The sequence below is a fragment of the Ailuropoda melanoleuca genome, chromosome 6 (assembly GCF_002007445.2).
Source record: "Ailuropoda melanoleuca isolate Jingjing chromosome 6, ASM200744v2, whole genome shotgun sequence".
NCBI classification, from domain to species: domain Eukaryota; kingdom Metazoa; phylum Chordata; class Mammalia; order Carnivora; family Ursidae; genus Ailuropoda; species Ailuropoda melanoleuca.
The window spans coordinates 120,343,019-120,368,483 of record NC_048223.1 but is presented as its reverse complement, the minus strand read 5'-3'; the positions used below and the strand labels follow the sequence as shown (position 1 = coordinate 120,368,483).

The 25,465-nt window shown below is 48.8% G+C and overlaps 1 protein-coding gene and 1 pseudogene across 4 annotated transcripts in view; both read right to left on the bottom strand.

Annotated features, from left to right (window-relative positions):
- The window catches only part of TACC2 (transforming acidic coiled-coil containing protein 2), a 196,431-nt gene that overhangs the window by 147,440 nt on the left and 23,526 nt on the right, over positions 1 to 25,465 (bottom strand). For all 4 annotated transcript variants that reach the window (XM_034663378.1, XM_019805138.2, XM_019805137.2 and 1 more), the window contains exons 3-4: positions 6,975 to 12,236; positions 6,189 to 6,302 (exon numbers count right to left, since the gene is read on the bottom strand). In XM_034663378.1, the coding sequence (XP_034519269.1) occupies positions 6,189 to 6,302; positions 6,975 to 12,061 (5,201 nt within the window). In that variant the 5' untranslated portion in view covers positions 12,062 to 12,236. The remainder of the gene's footprint in view (positions 1 to 6,188; positions 6,303 to 6,974; positions 12,237 to 25,465) is intronic.
- On the bottom strand, positions 20,872 to 21,125 carry LOC117802765 (annotated as a pseudogene).

Genomic DNA, 25,465 nt, shown 5'->3' with positions numbered 1-25,465 from the left:
GACAGAAGAGATAGAGAACATTTCTATGACTGTAGAAAGTTCTAGTGGACAGTGGTGTTGTAGAGAGTAACCCCTCCAAGATTCCACCTGGCTGATAAGTTAATGATCAGGGGTCTAAGCTGAGGTGTGAAACACCTTCCAGAAGAGAGGTTCGAGCCCCAGCTCCAGCTGTCATTGCTCTCTGCCCTTGAGCAGGCCGTGCCACAATCCTGAGGCTCCACTTCCTCCCCTGCTAAAGGGGTCCCCAAACAGCACCTCCTGAGGGGGTGGATTTCTCTGACAGAGAAAGAAGGTGCTGGGTACGGAGGTACTTTGGCCCAGAGGGAGGAATAAGTGAAAAGGAGACTCATATCGAGTTCTCGTTTTGTGTCAGGCATTCCAAACGAAGTGGCTCATTGAATCCTAACAACACTGGGAGTGTGATGTGACCCTGTTTTACAGGTGAGTAAACAGGTTCAGAGGGTGACGCCCCCAAGGTCACAGAGCTTGACCTTGAGCTGGAACTTGAGGTCTGTCAACTTGAAGGCTGTGCTTGTTCCACCCTAGAACTAAGAATTCTTCTCCCAAAAGCCTAGAAGCAGATTTGGGGCGGCGGGCTTTGCTAGAAAGAGCAGCCTTCTGTGTGGAAGGGTCTTTGGCTCCATTCAGGCATCAAGGGGGAAATATGCCATCAGAGGCCATCAGGGCCCAGAATCTGGTACGAGCTCTCTGCCAGTTAGCTTCCTGTCCCTTCCCTATTCTGAGCCTCAATGAGAATGCCCCCGAGTTTCCTTCCAATAATAATCAGCCAGAGTCTAAAATACCCGTTTCTCAAACACCGCTGTATCCAGGTCCATGCGGTAGGGTTTCCGCCAGCGGCCGTAATGAGAGGTTCCAGGAAGAGCAGCCAGGTCTGTGTGGACACATTCATTTGGAAAATCACCACCCAGCTCTGAAACTGGCCCTGGTTTCTCAAGGGGTGGCCAGCGGCTCCTCCCCACTTTGGGCCCAGGTGCTGCCTGATGGAGGCCACGGGGCAGAGGGGTGCAGAAACCCAGAAGAGGCAGAAGCCACGGCAGGAAATGCAGCCCCCCCACCCTTCGTGCGGGCCCCCATAAGCCAGCTTTCCAAAGCAACCTGGTGCGTTTCCAAAGGACAGCTTCACTTCCAAGAAAATGCATTTTAATGATGGAACACAAAAGCTTCCGAACAGCAAGGCTACATTTTAAAAGGTCCTTTGACTTTTATATATGACGGCTCACAATGATTGAAGCTGTTGGTAACACTATAAATCCATGTCATTGGTGGAGCCTTTAGTTCCTACGGACCTTTGAACCACGTAACAAGCTCCTTGCAGTCTCCCTGTTCCTGCGGGGGTTCTTACTATTTCATTTAGGGACCGTGGCCATATCTTCCCTTTGCTTAATTGCCAGGATGCTTCTGAATAAATACATTTAAAATTAGAATAGTAGATACCATTTGTATTACACACCGACCCTATACCAGGCATTATAGCAGGTGCTTCAGAAACATTCCAAGCGCACCCTACCTCCAGCCCTAACAGAGAGGTGTTTTTTGTTTTTTGGGTTCTCCCATTTTATAGGCGTGAGAAGACTGAAGAGTGAAGCAGCTCATCCAAGGCCGCTCAGCCGGTAAGAGGCCGCTGGGACGTGAACGGGTCTGTCGGACTCTACTGTCTCCCGTTTGGGAAGAACACTGCTCCAAGTCATAGGGGTGCCTGAGCTCTGTTAGGCTCTGCCACAGCCCAACACTTCTGAAAAAGAAGTTTAAAATAAAAGAACCAAAGTAATATAAACACAAACCCAGAAGGATCTCGGTGGAGAGGGGGATCTCTTGTCCTGCTTTTATCTACTAAGAGAACTATACTTGAATCTTTTTTTTCCTTTTCCTTAATTTACACAGCTGTAGCCATCCTCAAAACCTTATTCTTAAACTCGAAAACACGGTGTCACAGCTGGTAATTTTAGAAGGAGGAGGAGGAGGGAAGGAAGAAGTGGAAAGCGAGAGGGGAGCGAGCGTGGGAGGAAGGGTAAGAAGTGGCTCCAACATGGCTCTCAGGCCCAGCCAGGACTTCCTCGGCACGATGCCCATCGTCTGTCTCCCTCTGTTCTCCCCGCCTCCTGACCTCCTTCAACTTTTCAACCCAACTGCCCTTCATGCTTTAGCCTAGGTCTGCACTAAGACCCTGAACATCTGGGAAAAATTTAATTCTCTCAAAATGCACTAATAATTGGAAAGGATCACTTTCCGACCATTTCCCCAAATGGAAAAGAAAAAGACCACTGTAAATAAGTATTCAGCAAAGGCAAGCTTGGGGATAGCCAAGATAGGTCCAGCACTACAGACCTACCCACCCGTGGTGTGTCATCAGAATACCCAATTCCAGATTTTCCATCCACAAGGAAGAGAGTCATAATGTGTACAATATTGAAATCGAATCAAGTACTTTCTGGAGAACAACCTAAAATAAAGTGAGGCTGTCTGGGGGGCCAGCTCTTCCAGGGGCAAAGACCACACAATGGTAGACATCAACCCCTGCTGCTTAGAACCGGGTGCCCATACACCCCTCAGGTGTGGGGTGACGGCGAAGCCACAGGATACCCAAAGCCCATCCACCAGAAGGGCCAACGGGGCTCCGGAAATAAAGCAGTTAGCATACCTGTGCTCTTGACATCTACGTGTATATGAGATTGCGTTCTCAAACTATCCTGTCACAAGGTAGAAAGAGACATTTCTAAGATATTGAACCCGATCCACAGTATCAGCTCTATTCAGTTCAATAGAATCTTCAAAATTCAATAAATTCCACAGAAGCACGTCACCTGATAACCAAGAAGAGACTAGAAAAGTTGGTTTTGATTTGCTTTGCTCTTCCTGGGGCGACTCAAAATGTTATTTTTTGTGGTTGGAATACGGTACGCTATGGTACACAACGAAAGATATTCATAAGGTTTCACAATAAAACACAATCTCACAAACTTGCAAGTTGCAGCAGATCATTGTGGGCTACCCAGAAGCGGGTAAGAAAGAATTCACTCTCCTCTGTCATTTAGCTATTTTCGCAGATGAAGAATTCAGTGCTAGAAAAGGAAGACAGCCAGGTTGGAGCCTCGACAGGAGGACAAGAGTCTCCACCTGAGGAGACACGGTGGTCACTGCACAAGAAAAGGCCACACCACAGAAAGGCACTCGGGAACAGCCAGCAAGCACCAGAATGTGCCAGAACTGTGCTGGAATGGATGATTTCAGCCCTCACAGCAACTCCACGAGGCAGGCACAGATGTCCTCCCCATTCTACAGATGGGAAAGCTGAGGTTATGTGTATAACTAAGGGGAAGAGCTGGGGTGTGAATTTGAGGTCCCCGCTTCGACCTTCATCCCCACCCAGCTCCTGGCAGCATCTCCCCGTTGTGTCCCAACCTGCCCCAGGCCTCTGCTGAATTTCACCTTCCCGGAAAACAACTGCTCTTCCCAGGATGTGCGTCCCCTGGCCTGGGCTGGACTCTCTCTGAGGCCAGCCCAGGTCCACAACATGGCTCTCTTGTGGCCAAAGGATTCACCAGAGGTACCGAGCCTCGCCCTCAAGTGTTTCCAACGTTTGCGTTAAACCTATAGGAACGAGGGTGCTGCGCAGAGAGATGTGGGCATTTGGGGTCCCCGTGGGCAGGTTTGGACTTCTGGATCATTGTTGACTGGTGTCAGAGCTCTGTGAGGGCCCGTGGTGTCCAGTAGGGCAGCCACTTGCCACATGGGGCTGTTGATACTTGGAATGTGGCTGGTCCAAATCAAGCAGCAAGGCTATAAAATACACACCAGCTTTCAAAGACTTCGTATGAAAACGAGAATGTAGAATGTCAAATTTATCACCTTCTATCAATTACATGTTAAAATGATAATATTTGTGATATATTGGGTTAAATAAAATATATTATTGAAATTAATGTTATCTGTTTCTCTTTAGTTTTGAATGTGGCTCATAGAAAATTGAAGATTACCCTCGTGGTTCGTGTCCTGCTTGCATTGGACAGAGCTGGTCTCTGTCTTCCAGGAGACCTCCGATGGTCTACCGAGCCTAAGTTGGAATCTGTGGCCACCTATTTGCCCAGATGTTGCTGCCCCCGTAATTCCCCTTGAGGGAGGGGAGCCGGAGGTCACCCCACTTGGCAGGCTGGAGCAGAGGGTCCATTCAGAATTCTTTCTGGAAATCCTCAGCCAGGGAGACAGGGGCAGGCGTTTTTCCCAAGAACCCAAAGGACAGGAAAAGCCAGCCCTCCTCCATCAAGGACCAGAACCGTGCAGATTCTGGAGCCTAATAATCTAACCAGAAGTAGACTGTGAGTCACACATGCAAGTCAAGAATGCAAAAGTCACATATGTAATTGTAAAAGTTTTGGTAGCCACATTAGAAGCAGGGAAAAGAAATACGTGGAATGAAATTTAATAACATATTCTCACCCAATACATCCAAATTATTATTTCAACATACACCAACATAAAAATAATGAATGATGTGTTTTACGTATTTTTCTCATATTAAATCTTCAACACCAGGTATGTATTTTATACCCACAGCGCACCTCTGCTCACACGTGACGAGCAGCTGCCAACCGGGATGGGACACCTCGAGAGGGTCTAAGAGTCTACCTATCTCCCAGCAGACCCTCCAGCAGGAAAAGGGAACAGAAACACGGCCCATCACCTCAATGTCCGCTGCTCAATCAACTGCTCTAAGTCAGACACCCTCAGCCACTAAGACAGGCTTGCAGAGTTTCGATGGCAGAGGGGAAAAGCACTCTGCAAATATTTAAATAGAGAAAACAGTGGATGAAAATATGCAACATGATAAATGCCAGCAATCATCAGGCGGTGAGGTGGTGGTCTTTTCTCTTATTCCTTATACTTTCCTATTCCTTACAGATGTTCTAATATTAATTTAGAAATTATGATTTAAAAATTTTAAGGGATTAGAACAATGAGCCAAGAACTATATACGTCTGGCCCCAACTTCTCCAAGGAAGAGAGAAAACCTCCAGGGACGTTGGGAAAGGTGCTCATATCTCACAGGTGGGGAGGGAGAAGATTTGCCTAGTTAGATACTTTTCCTGCTTGAACTGGGAGTGTCAGACATACCAGCAAGGGCCGTGGGAGGACTTAGGTGCTAGCTACATCGGCAGCAGAGACAAGTGTCCCCCGCATCTGCCTGGGCAGCACACGCCTGCATCTCCCTGGCCCAGAGTTATGAGAGGTGCCCTTGTAAGGGCAGGAAGGCAGCTGGGTGTCGGGGGAAGTGCTCAGACTCGAAAAACAGGTGATCGTACATTCTTTCCGCATGTGCAAAATATGAATCAAATCATTTCTAAAATGCCTGCAGCTGTTTGGTAGGATCCACTGGGCTGCCGCAGGTACTAATTTAAAGTCCAACCCTGCCCCACTCACACACACACACACACACACACACACACATACACACACAGAGAGCACCAGAACAGCCGAAGGTCTAATTAAGGATGTTCATGATATCTCCACTTCCCCAGAAGGATGAAACCTCTGAGCAGCTGCTTTTCTACAATCCTAGGTGGCATTTCACTTAGCAAAGCACCGGCAGGCACACTTCACACAAGTGTGAGGGTCCGGGATTCACAGTTACATCTGTCATTTGTCCCCTAATCTCGAGATCTCAATGGAGTGTGACGGGTTGGTGAGTAGATATTCCTGCTTCAGAGACTAAATCAGGGTTGAATGCATTTGCCTCAAATTAGTGCTTGTCTAGGGCTGGGGGTTGGGATGTGATGTCCAAGGGGTACAGGGTTTCTTTGGGGGGAGGTGACAACGCTCTGAAATTGATTGTGGTGATGCTTGCACGACTCTGTGAAGCCATCGAATTGTACAGTTTAAATGAACGAACTATGTGGTATGTGAATTACATCTCAGTAAAGCTGTTCGGTTTTTTTTAAGGTAATAAGCTCAGATGTGAAATTCACTCCATCCTGGGTATGACAATGGAGTTCTCTGTCATCTCGGGCACTGCTTTACCTGTATAAAGAATGGGAAAGGCTATCTGCTTCTTGCTTAAATAAGGACTCATGTGTAAACAGAACTCTCCTCTGAGAAGCATCCAGTGGGTCTCTGCCGAAGAAGCCCCCCCGCCCCCGCCCCGGTTCTCCAAAGGCTGACACCTTTTCACTGACCTTTCTGCTCCTCCCACACTTCCGGCCTCGTGGGAGATGACCTGGCCTGGGGCATGTGGAGCGTCCTTCTCAGGAGCTGAAGGTAAAGTGGATGCACCCGGCCCAGGGCTTCTTCTGGGACAAAAAGAAAGCAATAGATGGTTTAAAAGGGTATTTCTCTCCACATGGGATTGAAAAAGTCCATTTCCTTTTTGATAGCTGAGTAATATTCCACTGTATATATGGACCACATCTTCTTAATCCAGTATGGTGACTAACATAATATAACAAAAAAATTATTATAAAAAAAAGTCCATTTCCCAATTCAAGCTTTAAGTGGGTACTACCCCAAAATCCTTAGGGAAAAAAAAGTCACCTTCCAGCAATCAATGGCTTTGAAATGCTCTTGCATCATTTAGGCCTCTCTGTATACATAATTCCAGATTCAAAAGCAAAGGTATTTGGGTTCCAGAAAAACATATGATTACCTCTAACCTATGACCCAAGAGCATGGCCAGCCAGTAACTATTTCATGCTTTTCGGACAGTTTGAGTGAAATGAATTGAAGGACACAGAGAGCGAACAGGACGTGTCCAACAAACAGCTCCCCTCTTCCTCCCATTTCTCTCACCTTTTTCAGAATCTTAGCACATCCAGTGGTTGCAAGCAGGTAAATTTAAACCTTTATGCCTAGACAACCCAGCTTTTTTAAAAACCACCCATCTCTTTGCCTCTTAAAGACCGGGGTGGGATTCACTTTTGAAGCCAGCCCTAGGTGTCCCCCTGGGCGTCTGCTCTTCTCTGTACCTTTCAGCAGGGAGCTCTCCTGGAGCCGGGGTTTGGGGCTTCGGGTCCCGAGGCTCGGCAGGTTCCGGAGGTGAAGAGACTGGCAGCTTCCCGCCCCCAGCAGGAGCGGGGGGCTGAGGCCCAGGCTGTTCCTCAGGCAGCTGGTGCGCGGCCGGGCTGGCCCCTCGCACAGTGGCTGCGTCCTCTGGGCCTGGGGTCCCAGCAGAGCAGCCCGAGTCCTCACGGGTCCCCAGCAGCCCCTGAGCAGCGCCAGAGAACATCCTCGTAGTACCTGTCTCGGGCGGGTCACCAGACACACGTGCCCCGGTCTCAGCTGTGCTCGAAGTGACGTCACCCGCTGCTTCCCCAGCAGCTCCTGCCCCCGAGCCAGTCTCCGGGGGGGTGGCTGCTACTTCCACAGCCCAGAGCTCGGGAGCACAGGGCTTGCCCAGGGCATTTTGTGTTTCGGAGATCCCAGCGCCACCTCCACACCTCTGCTCACCCCCAAGGGTGTCAGGGGTCCAGGGCTCACGGATGGCCTCGGCCACAGTCAAAACACTCCCATGGGGAGAAGCTGCTCCCAGGGCCGCGGTGGATACTGGCAAGTCACTCGGCCCCCCTGTGTGAGCAAAGCCCTGGGCAGCATCCTCTCCAGGTTGACCGTCACCGGTGGATGTTTCCTGGGAGTATATTCCAGGAGGAATTCTGTCTTCTGGAATCACGGCCCCTTCTCGGTGGCCCTGGGGCTCCACCTGGAAGTCAGCGGCTTTTTCCACGGGAGTCTCCGGACCGGCTGCGGGCAGGGAAGGCCCTGAGGCTAGTTCCTGCTGGCCCCCACCCTGCGGTGAGGGGGCCTGGCCTCCAAGCCCCAGCCCGGCCTCCCCAGCCCGCTCTGGCTTCTCACTGTCCTGCACGGCCTGTGGGACCCCGGTCATTGCCTTCCCTACACCAGCTCCTGGCAGGTTCAGGTCTGCGGCTGGCGCCGCCGGAGCCGGCAGCCTTCCTGGAGCGGGCTCCTGGGCAACCAGACAGGGGGGCTCGGCCTCTGTAGGCAACTCTTGCTTCTTCGTTGCAGCCACCCCGTGTCCAGCAGGAAGGGCGGGGAGAGGGGCGATGGCCAGTCCTTGAGCCCCATCTGGAGGATTCTCTGGGTGTGGCCCCGCGAGGTCCTCGCCCCTCACGCTTCCGACGGCTCCTGGCTTTTCTCCCGCTGCACTCTGGGGCCCATCAACGGTCAGGGCTCTGAGCACGGACTTCTCAAAGATCTTGGTGATGTGCTCCCTGAAGTCAGGGAACTCGGTGATCATGCCAATCTGCTTGGAGCCTGCGTCCACACCACCTGATGCACCCCACCTCAGATCCTTGGAAGGGTCTACCATCCTCTCCCCACTGCCCTCCGGCTCCCTTGTTGCCTCGCCTGCCATGCTCTCCTCACCGGCGGGGCGTGCTGGCATCCCACCAGGCTCAGTGTCTGCACTAGGCGCTCTTGCCTCCTCCTCCTCCTCCCCTGTCATCTGCTGATGCTTGGTCGGAAGCGGTGCCCCGTCCAGGTAGGGGATGGAGTCTGCGGGTCCCTCAACGTTTCCAGCTCTGGGGCTCCCACTGCTCACTTGCACCCCAGAGATCTCCCCACTGGCCACTCCCAGTTGTGAGAGAGGGGCAAGCAAGCCAGCAGAAAGCTTCATGGAGGTGGCATTTCCCAAGGCCGCAGGGGGCTCTTCTATGGGACAAGGGGCTGCCCCTGTTCTGACAGCGCCATCGATATGCAGGTAAGGAGTGTCTGGAGCAGCCTCTTCTGGTGGCCCAGGTGGCAGGGCTCTCTTTGGGTTGGGGACAGCCTGGGCTGCAGAAATAGCCACCTGGCTCGTGGGAATCCCCCCCAGCTCTCCGGCTGGTAGCAGGGCATCCTGGCAGCTGGCCGACAGCTGCTCTGCTGGGCAGGGCTCACCCGGGGCAAAGGTAGAAGCTTCCTTCCCAGAGGAGGCATGCTGCTCGGTCTGAAGGGAGCCGTCGCTCAGAGCAGCTTCTGCAGGCCCCTCCAGAGACCGCTGCACCCCCAGGCCCCCTTCCTCGGCACTCCCACCGGTCTCGGCAGCCCCGCCGTCCGCACCTTGATTCTTGGCCGCTGGGAAACTTCCAAGGAGCCTTGGGGCCTCTGCATCCAAGGCAGGGGGGTGCTCCATTTCCTTCTGTGGGGCCAGCACAGGTTGCTGCCTGCCTCCCTGCGCTTCCCCATACGCCTCTCTGTCTGGGGCATCCTGGCTGGGTGTGACTCTACGGCTGGCGAGCGCCGGGGCTGGCGGGCTGTGGGCTGCATCCAGGAGAGCGACTGAGTCAGGCGTACAAGGTGGGGTCCCCACTGTGTTCCCACTTGCCTTCTCTGTCTTGCCCAACCCCTGGAGCGGGGGCTGAGCGTCAGCTGCTTCGGAAACTTCTGCGTCCCTGAGACATGCTTCCTCATGCCAGCCACTGGCTTGCAACACACCTGCCAGTTCCTGCTGGGACTTGTTGGGCCCCTGCTGTGCACAGCAATGCTCCTCTCTGCTCAAGTGACCTGCAGGAGAGTCTTCCGAGGCTGCTGCAGGCGGCGAGACTCTGGAAGGCAGGCTGCCACCGCAGGCTCCCTCTTGCTCATTCTGCCCTCGTGCAGACAGCTCCGGTCCTGCTGCTGATAGCTCTGGCTGCTCTGTCGCAGGGCTCTCTGGAACCATGGCCCCAGGAGCCAACCTGGGAGCATCAGACAGACTGCCTTTGGGGAGCTCCCCCCGCAGTTCTGATCTGGAAGCTGGGTCCTCTGGCCCATGAGTGGGCAAGCACACATCTGCCAAGGGTTCCACAGCTGGGCGGGTTGGGGAAGCATCTGCATCTAGGTTCTCAGAGCCTAGAAGACCACCTGGATAAGTCTCTTTCTCATTTTCACACTGCTGGGGCTTCTCCCTGAGCATGTCAGACATGAATGCTTCTGGTTCTGACTGCAACGGCTGGAGACGGTTCTCAGGAGATACTGGGGGCCCCTCAGAAGCAGTTCCTTGTGTCCAGCTGTCCCCTCGGCAGGACAGGCTTCCCTGCTGATCTTGCTCCAGACTGACCATCGTCAGCCCACTGTCCGCGGCCAAGTCCTCCCCCTTGGGGAGATGTGGCCCATCAGCCTGGACTTCCTGACCAGCTGCCTCACGCCCCAGCCCACAAGGTTGGCCCGGGGATGTCAGCAGGCCCTCCCCGGCACAGCTGCTGGGCCTCTGCGCAGATGGGCGGCTCCTCATCTTTGTGTCAGATGGGCTCTCCGCCGCCTGGGCTCTGGGGATGACCTCTGCCGCAGGAGTTGACAGGAAATCTGATTTCTCAGATTCTAAAGCAGGAAGATAGTCCATTCTTTCCAATCCCCCCACGTCCTGCAGTGTGTCGGGACACTGGGTCTGCAATCCTGGCCCCTCCCAGACAGCTTCTTTGGGAAGAATGTGTTCACCAGTTCCATCCGGCCCAGCGGGCAGGACAAGATCCTTCTGGGGGAGCTCATGCAGTGAGCCAGAGGCATGGACCACATGGACTTCACCCATCATCTCACAGGTCACCGAGCTCCACACCGTAACTTCTGATGGAGAGCCAGGCCTATCGGCGTGCCCGGGGCCTTCCTTTCTGAGTGGCTGTGCTGAGTCCGTGCTAGAATACACTTTGCTCTCCACATCATGGCTTAGCTTTGAAAACTCATTTTTTTCCATCTCTGGGCTGGACTTACAGCCTAAGGCCCCGGGTTGTTCTCCCCACGGATTCTCAGGATCTCTACGGTCAAGTGGCTCCAGGACTTCTTCCTGCCTTCTAGAGTTGGCCTCGGGCAGTCTGCTCTCCTCCTCAGCCACCGCTGGGCTTTCAGGGGCCTTGGCTTCATTCTTTGATTCTGGTGAGCTTCTGGCCCTGTCATCTGATACACTGGTTGGGGCGGGGGGCAGTACCCCTTGTTGGACTTTCTGGTCCCTCATTGAGACCTCTCCCCTGTCCTCCTGGGGCAAAGGGGCAGGACCCTCTCCATGGTTCCCTCCTAGATCCTCTCCCTCCCTTCTGAGATCAGAAGCGAGCTTGTCCCATCCTGCCAAGCCTGCATCTGCTAACTCTTTGGCCAGATCCGTAAGCACTGGCATCTCAGCCCTGGAAACCATCTCCCCGGTCAACCAGCTGGATTCTTCTGCAGCAGCAGAGGCCTGAGCAGCTGGCGGTGAAGTGGAGCCTGAAGCTGGACGTGTGTCCTCCATCCGCACACGTGGGGAAGGCTCTGCGCTCTCAAGCAAAGCCCCTCCGGGCTGGGTGCCCGCTGCAGCACGGACAGCTGCACTGGGCTCGCTTCCCGGCCCCCCTGCTTGCAAGCGACTCTGAGTATCTCGGGCATCCACGGTCTCCTTCCCAGAGCCCCCAGCCCCGGGCACCGGGGCAGGGCTCGGTGACTCCCTGGGCGGCTCGATGTGTGCCAGATGTGCTCCCATGGGCTGCTGGCAGCTTTCCCAGGAATTTGTGTCAGCTTCTTGGGCAGCCCCTGCAGGGCTCCTAGGGGGATGGCAGGCCCAGAGGAATCCCGCGCCATCTGCAAAAGCCTGAGGCGGCACCTCCACTTGGCATTTGTCCCTGTCCGAGGCTCCGGGGGCTGGCTCGGGTGGAGTCGGGGTCTCGGGTTTTGTGGGGGACTCCTCCAGACCAGATGAGCTCGCCTTGCCTGGCACAGAAGCCGCCCCCTGCCTGGATTCTGCCAGGGGAAGGCCACCTGCAGCCTCGTCCCCTTGGGACTCGAAACCATCGTGCTGGCCATCTTTCCTGCACAGCTGTCCCTGCATCAGCGCTTGAGAAGATGCTGGTGAAACCCCTGGCGACTGGTCAGTGCAGCCGGAGGAAGACAGTGGATGCCCTTCTTCCCCCAGGTCATTCCCTCGCCCAGCACTGGGGACGACGGCACCCACGCTGCACTGAGTAGAACTGCCCCCTTCAGGGACAGACACCGTTGGGGCCTCCCCACGGGCATCTGGGGAGGGTTCCCTCCTGGGGTGTTGTATGAGGGGCCAATCTTCAGGTGCTGCTGCTGGGCTTGCCAAGCAAGCTTCCGGGGGGCCCTCGGCAAAGGGCATGGAGGCAGAGGGGCACTCCTGCTCCCAGGGCACTGGTGGGCAGGGCAGTGGAGAACCTTCTGGGCCCCTGGCTTCCTGTGGGCATTTGCTCAGCTCAGTCACCTCCGGGGACACGATGCACGGATCCAGGCTGGCAGCACCCTCAGACGCGGAGCGGGAGCCTCGGTGCTTGGCACTGCCAACAATGAAAACATTTGATGCTTCATTTATTCTCGTGCATGTGCGCCCAGAGCCACATCACAGGCAGAATCACCCCCACCCTTTCCCCACTAAAGACCACAAAGCACAGCATCCCCATGCAGCTCATTCCTCTCCATGAAGAGACCCCGCCCCCCATAACCAGTCACATGCCCTTACTTTCTCCCAAAATCAATGCAGGGAATTTCAAACATTCAGCTTGGAACTCTCCATGCTGGTCAGTTGTGAACAGGGAAATATAAAACACATTCACAGTCGCCCAAAATGCAGGAAAATAAGAAGGTTTTCAATAGGTACAAATCATAATAGAGGGTTTGAACAAGTTCTGGGTAACTTACAAGGAGGTTCTAAGTACTTAATGAGAATATTTAGATATTTGGGTAAAAGGCACAAGTGGGCAAAGCCATGCTTTGAAATAAAGAGCTATTGTTGGTAATAGTTGACTTGATTCTTTAATACAACATGTGGTACTGTGAGGGGCGTCATCCAAAAATCAACTCTGTTTAGCTATGGAATTCCTGCATGTGACCTATATATAAAATTCTTCAAAGCTGAATTACGTTTATACCCATATGTGTCTTAACTTGAACTTACTCAGTTGGACAGCATGTAAAGCGAAACTATGGGAATTTAGGGGAACGTGGCTCAGAATTATGGATTTGCTGTAGATAACCAGCTATCCGGGTAATATAAAATAGTTCATCAAAGGCCATATTTGGACATATTTCAATTCTGCATGGTTTTCATTAAGCTCATTTTTTAAATTTAAAAATAATATATGTCCAAAACAACATTTTGAAAATGTAGAAAAAAGTATCTCCCATGCCTGCCACTTGAAGAGTTCTGGTGAATTTCCTTTTTTTCTACACAATTTTTTGAAGGATGCAATTTTATTATTTTTACATAGCTATGATTCTATGTCCTTGTTATGATTATGTATCTTTTTAGCACCAAGAGAAATTGTGCAGGACAAAGTTAAGAGAAGTATGGTTTTTCTAGGGCTTTTACCATATTCTTTAAAATTATTTTAGGGAAACAAATAATAAAATTATTATAGGGAGGAAAATCTATGGAATGCTCTTGCAACTGTTACATAAATACACGTTCGCCTGTGCACAGACCCACAGTGTTTTGAATGTGACCAGGGAAAAATTCTACTCTACACATTCACTACCACAATTCTAGCTTTCCAATGCAAGGCAATGCATATACATTCATTTATCAGGGATGCACACAGTGGCAAATAGAATACATTCCTGCTAAAATTTAGAAGTTGAATTGTGTCCCCCTAAGATCCATATGTTGAAGTTCTACCCCCCAATGTGACTGTATTTGGAGATAGGGTCTTTGGGGAGGTAAATAGTTTAAATAAAGTCATAGGAGTTGAGTCGGAACGCAATCTAAGTGGTATCCTAATAGGAAGAGGAAGAGACACCAGGAATGTGTTGCACAGAGAACAAGCCATGAGGGACACAGCAAGAAGCCACCATCTATAAGCCAAGAAGAAAGGTCTCATCAGAAACCGAGTCCACTGGCACAATAGGTATTTGGGTGTTTACTGTACTTTCTTGCAACATTTTGAGGTTTCAAATTTCCCAAAATGAAAGGTTGGGAAATTAATCCGTACTGCCTCCAAGAATACAAACTTGCAAGGAGGGAAACTGAACTTTGTGTCCTGTCTCCCCCCCTCCCCCAGTCATAGTCATATGTTGAAACCTAATCCCCAAGGGGATGGTATTAGGAGGTGGAGCCTTTGGGAGGTGACTTGGTCCTGAAGATGGAGCCCCCATGCATGGGATTTGTGGCCTTATCAGCAAGTCCCCAGAGAGCTCCCTTGTCCCTTCTGCCTTGCCAGGACACAGCAAAAAAATCACCCATCTATGAACCAGGAAGCAGGCTCCCACTAGATGGAATCTGCTGGCACCTCGATGTTGGACCCCAGCCTCTAGAACTGCGATAAGCCAGTACCTGCGGTTTATGCCGCGAGGCTCTTTCCCTGACTCCACTGCAGCGTCTCTCCAAGCCCCTCACTGATGAAATGGACTGACGTCTCTGAGGGGGTGTGTACACAACCTCGTGACAGCAAACAGCCTCAAGTATTGTACGTGGGACACGTGAATGATGTGTCCCAGGCCCTGAAGACATTGAAGAGGGACCCAGGAAAGAGTCGGCTACTGTCTCAACCAGATTCGTATTTTCAGACCCACAAGCAGAGCTGACAAGGGCAAAGAAGAGAAAACTCCAAGGGTAAGTTGTACAAATCCCTTTAATCCTCAGCTGGCCACAAGGACAGCTGCACCCAGAAAGCAGTGGCCCGGCACTGACCGCCACAAGGGGAACCACCCCCCGAAGCACCAGGCTCAGGAGGGCTCACAAGCCGCAGGGCTGTTGGATTGTTCTGGAACCAACCACTCTGCACTCCGCATCTGGCCGGTTTCCTTTTTACAAGCACTTCACATTTTGTGTCCCACCCATTAACTCGGGGTCACACCACTTAGCTGTTAATGAGATTAATGGGGTGTAATTCAGAAATGAAGTGCTCCTGCATATGCCTGCTTGCTCCAGAAGCACCCAGCACAGCCCCCCGCCACGGGTAATACGACGACTAAAACCACTTCCCCGTCCCTGCCTCTGACAGGAGCTGCCAGCTCAGAGGGGCTCTGTGGCGTCCCTTCAGGTGGAGTGAAGTCTTTATCATTTGGGCACAAGGTGATCGATGGACTCAATTTGGGTAGCTTGAAAACCTGCGAGTCTTACCAGAAAAGAACCAGAAGCAAATTCCCACCGAGTGTGAGGCACATGACTCCGCCCCCCCCCAAAAAAAAAACCCTGCTTGGTTTATTTAGCAGAAGCTGAGCACCAGCAATTTTGTTGATTGCCCATCCAAAGCAATTTTTAAAAGCAGATTAAAGCCACTTTTCAGAAGCAAATTTGCCTAAGGACAGGAAAAATCCTCAGAACTGATCCGTGAGGGCTCTGCATTAATTGAAGCTTACAGAATGTCCTTTGTGCTTTAAGATTGTTTCAAAATGTGTGGGATGGCTCTTGTGGGCTTGGCAGCCTCCAGCGCTCAACGGAAAGTTTTCAGCCTGTAGGGGGCGCTGCCTTGGAGCTGAGGGTGTAGGATGAGGCTGGATGCGTCTCCTTGGCGCAGACCAGACACCCCCAGCACAAGAGAGGGAGAAGCATAGGGCAAAGCAATTCGAGAGGAGAGGTGATTCGCTGCAGCAAAGTTCTGGGCCGGCAGCGGAGATGCCCTCCCCACTACCCTGGCTGGAGACCATCACATCCAGATGGGCTCCGAAATGCACAGTTCTGAAGATGTACACTCGAGCCAACCAGGAATGTTCGTGCAAGGAGGCCGGTTGAGAAAAACCAAGCTTGGCCCCTGAACTGCCAGGCTGCAAGGGAACCAGCAAAATCATAAAGCAGAGCCGTCACGATGGCGAGTACCCACATTCTGAGCATTTAAGCACAGGCCCACGCTAAGTGCTTTTCAGTTTTGACGGTGTTTAATCCACTCAGTAGCTCTGCTGAGTAGATGGCCCTTATTGCGCACATGTAGAAACATCCCCAGAGAGGTCTGAGACTGGACCCAGGGTCTCAGAGCTCCTGACGCAGAGCAAGCTCAAGTCCCACGCTGCCTGGCTCCGGGGCCCTGCCACCTCCTGCTTCCCTGTACTCGCTGGCTTCACCTCTTCTGGACGGGCACTACACCGCTTCTCCCATTGACTCTGGCTGCCTCATTCCGTTTTCCAGTCTGCAGCCTGAGCAAAATGGCTTAGAAATAAAAGCCTAATCCCATCACCCTCGTGGGAAGAGTTTCCGGTGGCTTCACTTTGCAATCAGCTGTGGCCCCGGCCTACCTTTCCTGTCTCTTCCCACTTGGACCTCCCCATACGTGCCTCTGCCTGGAGCCCGGAGCCCTCCTACTCTTCCCCAGCAGGTCTCAGCCCTACTCATCACTTGTCAACAAAGCCTTCCTGGCATGGCCTCTGGGACCAGATCTGCTTTCACAGGGCCCCCTAGTGATGGCTGTAGTCACAGCTGTCATCAGCATGGATTGACAATCATTCCTTCCATTGGAGTATAATGAAGACCGCATCTTGTCTCTTTTCAGTATTGTATCCCCAGTGTCTAGCATAGAGCAAACATTGAATATATGAATGTATGAGTAGATGGATGGATGGATGGATGGATGGGTGGATGGATGGATGGGTGGATGGTTGGTGGATAGATGATTGGTTGGATGGGTGGATGGTTGGTGGGTGGATGGCTGGGTGGATGGATGGATGAATGGATGAATGGTTGGTGGATGGATGGATGGTTGGTGGATGGATGGATGGATGGTTGGTGGGTGGATGGCTGGGTGGATGGATGGATGGATGGATGGTTGGTGGATGGATGGATGGATGGATGGTTGGTGGATGGATGGATGGATGAATGGTTGATGGATAGATGATTGGTGGGTGGGTGGATGGCTGATGGATAGATGATTGGTTGGTGGGTGGATGGTTGGTGGGTGGATGGCTGGGTAGATGAATGGGTGGATGGCCAGATACAATGAACACAAATCAAAGATTCTAAATATGCAGAAATCCTCCCAAATCATGGTTGTTTGATGTGACAGCTAGGAAGGTTCTTTTCTTCCAGACAATCTCAGCATTCTAGTAACCTATTTAGTCCAAATTCTTCATTTTACTGATGAAGATACAGGAAAATGAGGCTCAGAGAAGACAAAGTACTTTTGTTTAAATGCTTCTTCAAAAGGAATGAGTTCAAGGCAGCACTGTTCAACCACAAGTCCCTGTGTACACTGGTGGGGGGGTCTGATGAGTTACAGGGTGCACTGCAAGAAATTTGTTACTAATTATAAAGTACAGAAGTCTGTGAGTGATTGGTTATTTTCATAAATTAGTGTAATTGAAAAGATTAGAAGATTTCCCCACATAACATCACCACTGATGTTACTCATGGCATTCCGATGTTCTTTCTGGAAAAGGAAAGCAAGGGATAGAGAGAGATCCTGTGAGTTCCACTGCAGCCCCTGGAAACCACCACTCCTAATACACCGTTACCAGTTGCGGCAGCTGGGGTGCTGATGAGGGGGCTCAGGACCGGGGGTGGTCCTCGGCTGCACGGATTCCTGCCTTGGGCCATACATTTGGAGGTGTTATGACACAGCTGAGCTCTCAGAGAAGTATGACACTCTGCCCTATTCCCCCTTAGGGCTGTCCCCCAGGAAGAAGTGAGACTCCTGTGGTTGGGAAGATGGGGAAAGCAGCCGCCATGGGTACAGTTTCCACACAGGTGGGGGTTAAGGCGCTCAAGGTCACTGAGCTAAGAAGTGCAGTCCCTTCTCCTCCCCCAGGTGCCTGCCAGGTGACAAGCTCGATGGGGCTGGCCCTCTCCAGCCTTTGTGGCACCCTGCACATGTCCTCAGCCTGGCACTGGGTGGGGAGGGTTAGTTCAGGGGGCAGTGTCAGGAGCCCCATTGTGAAATTGTCTTCCAGTCCAAGCTTGCCACTGATAAAGCTGTCTTTCTTCTCCTTGTGGACTCCAGTGCCAATTTCATGATTGACTCAGAATCTGGTGGGAAGGGATGTGATGAATTAGCTCCCCAAACCCCAAGAGCAGTTTAAGATGACTGTGGTGTTTTATTTCTCCCATACGTTTTCGGGACTTGCCAAAAATCTGAATTAACCCATGGGCCATGTTATACATGTGACTTTTCTTCAGTAGAAGGAAGGCTGAGACCCCAACCAAAGAAAGACAACTAAACTCCAAACGTTTTCAGGTCTTCCAAACATGGAATCAGAACAAACCTGGTTAATTTGGGGACTGTGTAGATCTTCACAATGACACAGTTAAACTGCTCATCACGTTATCGATTCACTGTCTTTATTCTTGCTCTTTGCTTTGTAGTTTTCTCTCTGTGAATCATAAGTCCGGTAACTACGTGCTCTGGGGTTATCAATAACGATGATTCTTAGAGGTTCTCTACTCTCTATGAGATGCCCACTTCCCAGTTTTTCTTTCTTTCCCTTTTCCATCCCAAACTAGGAAGACTGCCTAAGAAGACAGTCTCCTCAAGAACTTGATATATCAAGTTCTTGATATATATATATAACCTGATATATCAAGGGGTGCCTGGGTGGCTCACTCAGTGAAGCATCTGATTCTTGATTTTGGCTCAGATCATGATCCCAGGGTCATAAGATCGAGCCCCACGTCGGATTCTGCACTCAGCACAGAGTCTGCTTGGGATTCTCTCTCTCCCTTTTCTTCTGCCTCCGCACCCCCGGCTCATGCGTGCGTGCTCGCTCGCTCTCTCTCAATAAATAAATAAATAAATAAATAAAATATAAAATAAAAGAACTTGATATATGATTGGGACAACTATGATAGATCATCTAACAAGAGTTGTGTAGGATATGTCCTCCATTTTTACATTTCTATCAGGAGCTTTTAAAAACTGAACTCTATTTCTCATAATAGCATTGTTAGATGTGCAAGAAAGAAGTTTCCCTGGTCTTCAGATGATACAGGAAGCACTAGATGAAACACGGTTGAACAAGTTGCTTTACTGCAGGACTTCTCATAGCCTTTGAGATAGCACCATACGTTGTGAATCAACAAGAAGATATATGCACAGTGTTTCCCAAACTTGGTGCTTCTCAGAAATCTTCTTCTGCCCCTTTATCTGATAGAGTATTTAGTGAAACTGATGTGACACGCACAGAACATGGGATGGAATGCACAACCATATGTAAGGAAGATTTGGTAAGGACATTTCAGTTGTCCTTCAGAGAACTGGAAGGATAGTTCTCAAAACACACTATCAAAGCACTCCCTGAACTCACCTCTCACCTGCTCTGGAACAGAATATGCCTGTAAATCAGGAACATGTGAAAAGCTCTTTTGTGCCTCGGAGCAAGGCCAGCTAAGCGCTCTGCACAGGGGGAGTTCTCTCCCTCTCCATGGAAATATCCGCTAGCTCTCCTCTGCAACGAAAACTCCCTACTCCCCTCCATCGTGGGATTCCCCTCCTTTCCCTCCTCCATGGTAAGACCCCTGTACTCCCCTGAACAGTGCCGACCCCATCACCTGCCTCTGTGCTAGGACCCCCACATACCTCCCTCCATGGAGGGACTCCCTCCCTGAGCTGCATACGCTCTCTTTTCTATTCTCCTAAAGCCCGTGTGCGGACTCTCTCTCAGTACCTGCGTGGAGTACTTGCTCACTCACTTATTTTCCCTCTGGCTGTGACCTCCTGGAGGTTAGAGGGAATTCATCTCCTTTATTTTAATACCTTGGTCGAGCGCTGGTGCATACTCTGCCGAATGAATGATGGAATGGTAGAATGAATATAGAAATGAGGAGTGATTTTTTTACCTGACACAAAAAAACTCCCTACTTTGGTTAATTCCCATACTGTGAGATGTACTGCCTATTTCAGGGACTTTGGAAAAAGATTTATGTTCTAAGTGATTTGTGCAGAGGATAGAATTCTCAAGTTAATAGAGGAAGACTGCCAAGTCTCAACCACTAAACCAGTTATTTCATGGAGAAAGGCACCTCCTCAGAAACTTCTTGGCCATCCCAGCAGATTAGGTCCAATCTACACACAGGGTCCTAATTTGTCCAAATGATGCCTCCTGCACGGAGAGGCTGGGGAGCCCACTGACCTTGGCAGCCCTGTCAGACTCAGCTTTGTATTTTTAATCCAGTTTTAACTCTTTCCTGTGCTCATTCTGTGCCAGAAAACACAAAGACCACAATGTTGTGTAACCCATGCAATAGACAAGAGGAAAATGCTGGTAGGTTCTAAAGAGTTATGGGGGAGAAGGGTATATATGTGAGGGGATGGTAAAACCCCAAAGTATCCTTACTATTCAGTGCTCGCTCTGCCACATGAACTTATATGACTTCAAGGTCAAGGTGTCAGTCCATTTGTGAGAATCCATTATCCAGCATAGTGTGGGGAGAAGGACAGGCAACTGGAAAATTCAAAAGCTGTCTTCTAACCAACTTTTTTCAGCATCTTCCTTGTGGGGTCCAAAAGACAGTGGAATGACCCAATTTTGTGGTTCCCAGACTGGGTTGGATTGCTGGAAGGGGCTTCCAGACTGTTACACCCAAGAGCTCCCCATAGCTGGCACAAATCCACATATCTTTCTGGGTGTTACTCGCTTCTGTCATTGTCCTTCCAATTCATGTAAGTACTGTCATGACCAGACATCAATTCATTTAAATGCATCTCTTTTCTTCTTCTTCTCTTCTTCTTCTTTTTTTTTTTTTTTAACAGAGGGAGAGAGAAAGTAGCAGGGGGGGCAGAGGGAGAGAGAGAGAGAGAGTCCTTAAGACTCCCCACTGAGCGTGGAGCCTGACACGGGGCTCAATCCCACGACCCTGAGATCACAACCTGAGCCAAAACCAAGAGTGGGTCACTCAATTGACTATTCTATCCACGTGCCCCTTTTTTTTTTTTTGTCACACATCTGCCTTTATCATAAGCAGCAGGTGGGACACTTCCAGCAATAGTAAAAAAAAAAAAAAAATTTACAGAAGCAGGAATTCAGTGAAACCACCTGGCTGGAACCCTGGGAAGCTCATACATAGATGCCAACACAGAGCAGCGGGAAGAGGACTCCAAAGCCCATGAAGAGCAAGGCCACCGAGGAGATGAGGAGCTCTTTGTAGATACCCTGAGTGTACTTGGTGGAGGTGACCTCATAAACAAAGAACCGGGCAGGAAAGAACATGCCGGTGGCCTACAGCACCACAGTGAGATGGGGGAAGAGAGCCGTGTTCACTGGGCGGGTGCATCTGCTCATGGCCTTGAGCTCTATTTTGTCAGGCACAAGGTCATCCACCGCTCTGCCACTGAAATATCACATTAGCAATATTTTCTTAATTTTAAGTTAAATCCTACTACCCAGCCACAGAAAAATGCCACCAGTTGTTTTTTTGTGTGCCCGGGTTATGGTGGTATTTTTATTTTGTTTTGACATCAAAGAAAGAACAAATAGCGAGGGGTGCCTGGGTGGCACAGCGGTTAAGCGTCTGCCTTCGGCTCAGGGCGTGATCCCGGCGTTATGGGATCGAGCCCCACGTCAGGCTCCTCTGCTATGAGCCTGCTTCTTCCTTTCCCACTCCCCCTGCTTGTGTTCCCTCTCTCGCTGGCTGTCTCTATCTCTGTCAAATAAATAAATAAAAATCTTTAAAAAAATAATAAAAAAAGAAAGTACAAATAGCAGTAAACATATTTTAGTTAATATTCCTTCTTGATAAGACTTCTAATGTGTATAAAATCATTTTTCTGCCTTCGTCAACACAGTAAAAGCAGGGAACTTATTGGAATCTTCCCTTGACAACTGGAAAATCTTTCAGAGAATTTGGGGCATTCCCTGAATAAAAAGATGTCACCAACATCACCTATGTGAGGCTGATTTCATGTGTACTGAGCTCAAAAATGTGCTAGTCACGGGCCTGTTTTGTTGAGATTTGCCTCTCTATAATCCCACTGGCCTAAATGTGTATGGGTGGGGGCAACTGATGAATAAACATCGCTGGGGACCCAAACTGGTTCCATGTTAAAGACATAAAAACCATCCCAGGCTCCTTCCCAACATGAACACCGCTGCAGTGATGATTTGGAAAGATTAAGTCCTGTCAAAGCTGGCATTTGAGGCCACAAAAAGAAAAGAGACTACAAGTGTCTGGAATACAAGCTGTTCTTGAAAAGGAAAGAAAAACAGTTCTTGTCCATGGCATTCCCTCTCTTGTTATTTTTTTTCTAGAAGTGTCTCCCCACCTCTCCCAAAATAAATGCCAGGTGTTTTGCTGGACTTCCATTTAAAACCAGAGAAAGAAAGTTGATACGCGTGGCTTTTTGGACTTTTCAGAGAGCTTGGGTTGAGAAGTGTCATATAAAGAATTATTAACACAACAGGGGGTTGGACTAATGGGGAACTGGCTGCTTACAGGAGACATGAGAAACAGAGGCCTGTGATCCCTGGAGATGAAAAGCAACAAAGTAAGTGCTGCTCTTATCCCAGATAAGGCCTGGAGGAAGTGGCACAGGGAGAGCCCGAGAGTCTCCCAGACTTGAGGGGATGGAGCTGGGCATCTGCCTGCCAGAGAAGAGAAAGGTGGACAAAGACAGAACTCTGGGGATATCCGAGAACTGATCAGCATGTATATGTACAAATACCACCTGAGACTAGGTTCAGACCACCTGAGAGGTTGATAGGGAAGAATCCTTAAAGCTAACACAGGGCTGGGAAAAGCTCCTGTTCCCACCAGACACAGTGGAAAACGTCATAATTCATGCGACATCTGTTAGAATACTAAGAGCCCTGCCTCAGTAGTTGAAAACATGAACCCTGGGCTAAACACTGCTCTGGTCCCACCTAATGAAGCCCCCAAAGGATTAAGCTGTTCCAAATGACTGAACTGCATCCCAAAGCAAAGTTCTAGAATATTTATAAGAATACAAAAACATCCAAAATCCAAAAGCATAAAGCCCACAGTGTCTGGAATGCAAAGAAGCAAGAAAATATGACCCACAATGAAAAGAAAACTCATTCAATACCAGCCCAGAAATTAGGCAGATGATAGATTTAGTACACAAGGACTTTTTAAAATGTGTTATAACTGTGTCCCATGTGTTCAGGAGGCTAGAGGGAAATTGGGCATGTTAAGTACAGACATGGAAGATAGAAAAAAGATCCCAATCAGGGGCGCCTGGCTGTCTCAGTCAGGGGAGCATGCAAATCTTGACCTTGGGGTCATGAGTTTGAGCCCCACATTGAGTGTAGGGATTACTTAAAAATAAAATCTTAAAAAAAAAAGATTCCAATCAAACATGTCCAGATGAAAACTCTAATGTCTAAAATGAAAAACACACTGGGTGGGACTAGTAACAGATTAGTCATTAAAGAGAAAAAGATTAGTGAACTTGAAGACACAGCAATAGAAATAGTTCAAAATGAAACAGAGACAAAAAGAAAAAAAAATTTAAAAACCCCAGAGCATCAGTGAGTTGTGAGATAACTTCAAGGAACCAAATATGTGTAATTAGAGTCTCTAAAGGAGGGAGGGAGATTTTTAAAAACTAGTTAGAGAAATAATAGCTGAACAATTTTCCAAAAATGATGTAAACTATAAACCGGTGGATATAAGAATCTAACTCTAAGCATAAGAAAGAAGGAGAAACTTACACCAAGGCACAGCATAATCAAATTGCTTAAAACCAGTAAAAACATGAAAAATATTAAAAGCATCTGGAGAAGAAAGGACAGAAGAACAAAAGAAAGGGGGGCAGAGATTTTTGTTGGAAACCATACAAGCTAGAGTGCAGTGGGGCAATATCTTTCAAGCAGTAAAAGAAAAAAGAACCGTCTACCTAGAATTCTTTGCCCAGAAAAAAACATCTTTCTAAAATACAGGTGAGACAAAGACTTTTTTTTTCAGACATTTAAAAGCTAAGAAAATTAATCACCAGCAGACCTATCTTTCAAGGAATGTTGAAGGAAGTCCCTCAAACCACAAGGAAATAATACCAGATAGCCATCAGTATCTACACAAAAGAATAAAGAACAGCAGAAATGGTGACTATGCTGGTAAATATAAATTCTTTGTTCCTCATTATGTAAATCTCCTTTAAAAGATAATTGGCTATGTCAAGCAAAAATAACATATATCGTGGGATTTAAAACATATGTAGAAATGAAATGCATGACAACAAAGCGCAAACACCAAAAGGGGAGAAAAAGAAGTATATGGTTGTATAGAGCAAGACTCTTGTATAGGGCAAGACTCTTCTAAATGTATGTGAAATGGTGCAATATCACTTGAAAGCAGATTACATCACATTTAAGATGTACAGTATAGATCCTAAAGCAACCGCCTAACACAAATAGTTGTGGCTAATAAGTTAAAAGTGAAATAAAATAGAATCATAAAAATAATGAATTTTCCCAAGAGAAGGCAAAAAAGGAGAATAAAAGGATCAGAAAAGCAATGGAGAAAACAAATAATAAGACTGTAGATTTAAGCCAACCATATTAATAATCACATTAAATGTAAATGTTATAAACACTTCAGTTAAAAGGCAGCAATATTCAGAATGGATGAAAAAAGGAAGCCCCAACTGTAAGCTGTCTATAAGAAAATCATTTCAGGGGCGCCTGGGTGGCACAGTGGTTAAGCGTCTGCCTTCGGCTCAGGGTGTGATCCTGGCGTTATGGGATCGAGCCCCACATCAGGCTCCCCTGCTATGAGCCTGCTTCTTCCTCTCCCACTCCCCCTGCTTGTGTTCCCTCTCTCACTGGCTGTCTCTATCTCTGTCAAATAAATAAAAATAAAATCTTTAAAAAAAAAAAAAGAAAATCATTTCAAATTTTGCTTAAAAACACAGATAGTTTAGGGGTACCTGGATGGCTCAGTCGTTAAGCGTCTGCCTTCAGCTCAGGGCGTGATCCCTGCATTCTGGGATCGAGCCCCACATCAGGCTCTTCCGCTGGGAGCCTGCTTCTCCCTCTCCCACTCCCCCTGCTTGTGTTCCCTCTCTTGCTGGCTGTCTCTCTCTCTGTCATATAAATAAATAAAATCTTTTTAAAAAACCACACACACAGTTTAAAAGTAAGAGAATGGGGGGGGGAGTTATACTGTGACAATACTCATGAAAAGAAAGCTACTATGTCTGTATTATATTGAACAAAACAGATTTTGCAGCAAGGAATATTACCAGTCAATAAAGAAGATCATCATAATGATAAAAGGTTAAATTCATCAATAGGACATAAACATTCTAAAAGTTTATTTAATAACAGAGCTTCAAAATACATAAAGCAAAAACTGATGGGAAAAAAAAAAGAAATGGCCAAATCCACAATTATAAACTGATAGTTCCAGACCCCTTTCTTAATTTAATAATTGACTGAACAAGCAGATAGAAAACCAGTACAGATACGAAAGACCAGAAGAACACTATCAAGCAACTTAACCCAATTGCTATTTATTAAACACTATCCGTTAGTGGCAGAATTACATTCTTTTCAAGAGCAAATGACACATTTATAAGGTAGACCATATTCTACCCATTTTTAAGAAGTCACAATAAATTTTATTTTTTTAATGATTTTTTTTATTATATTATGTTAATCACCATACAGTATATCCCCGGATTCCGATGTAAAG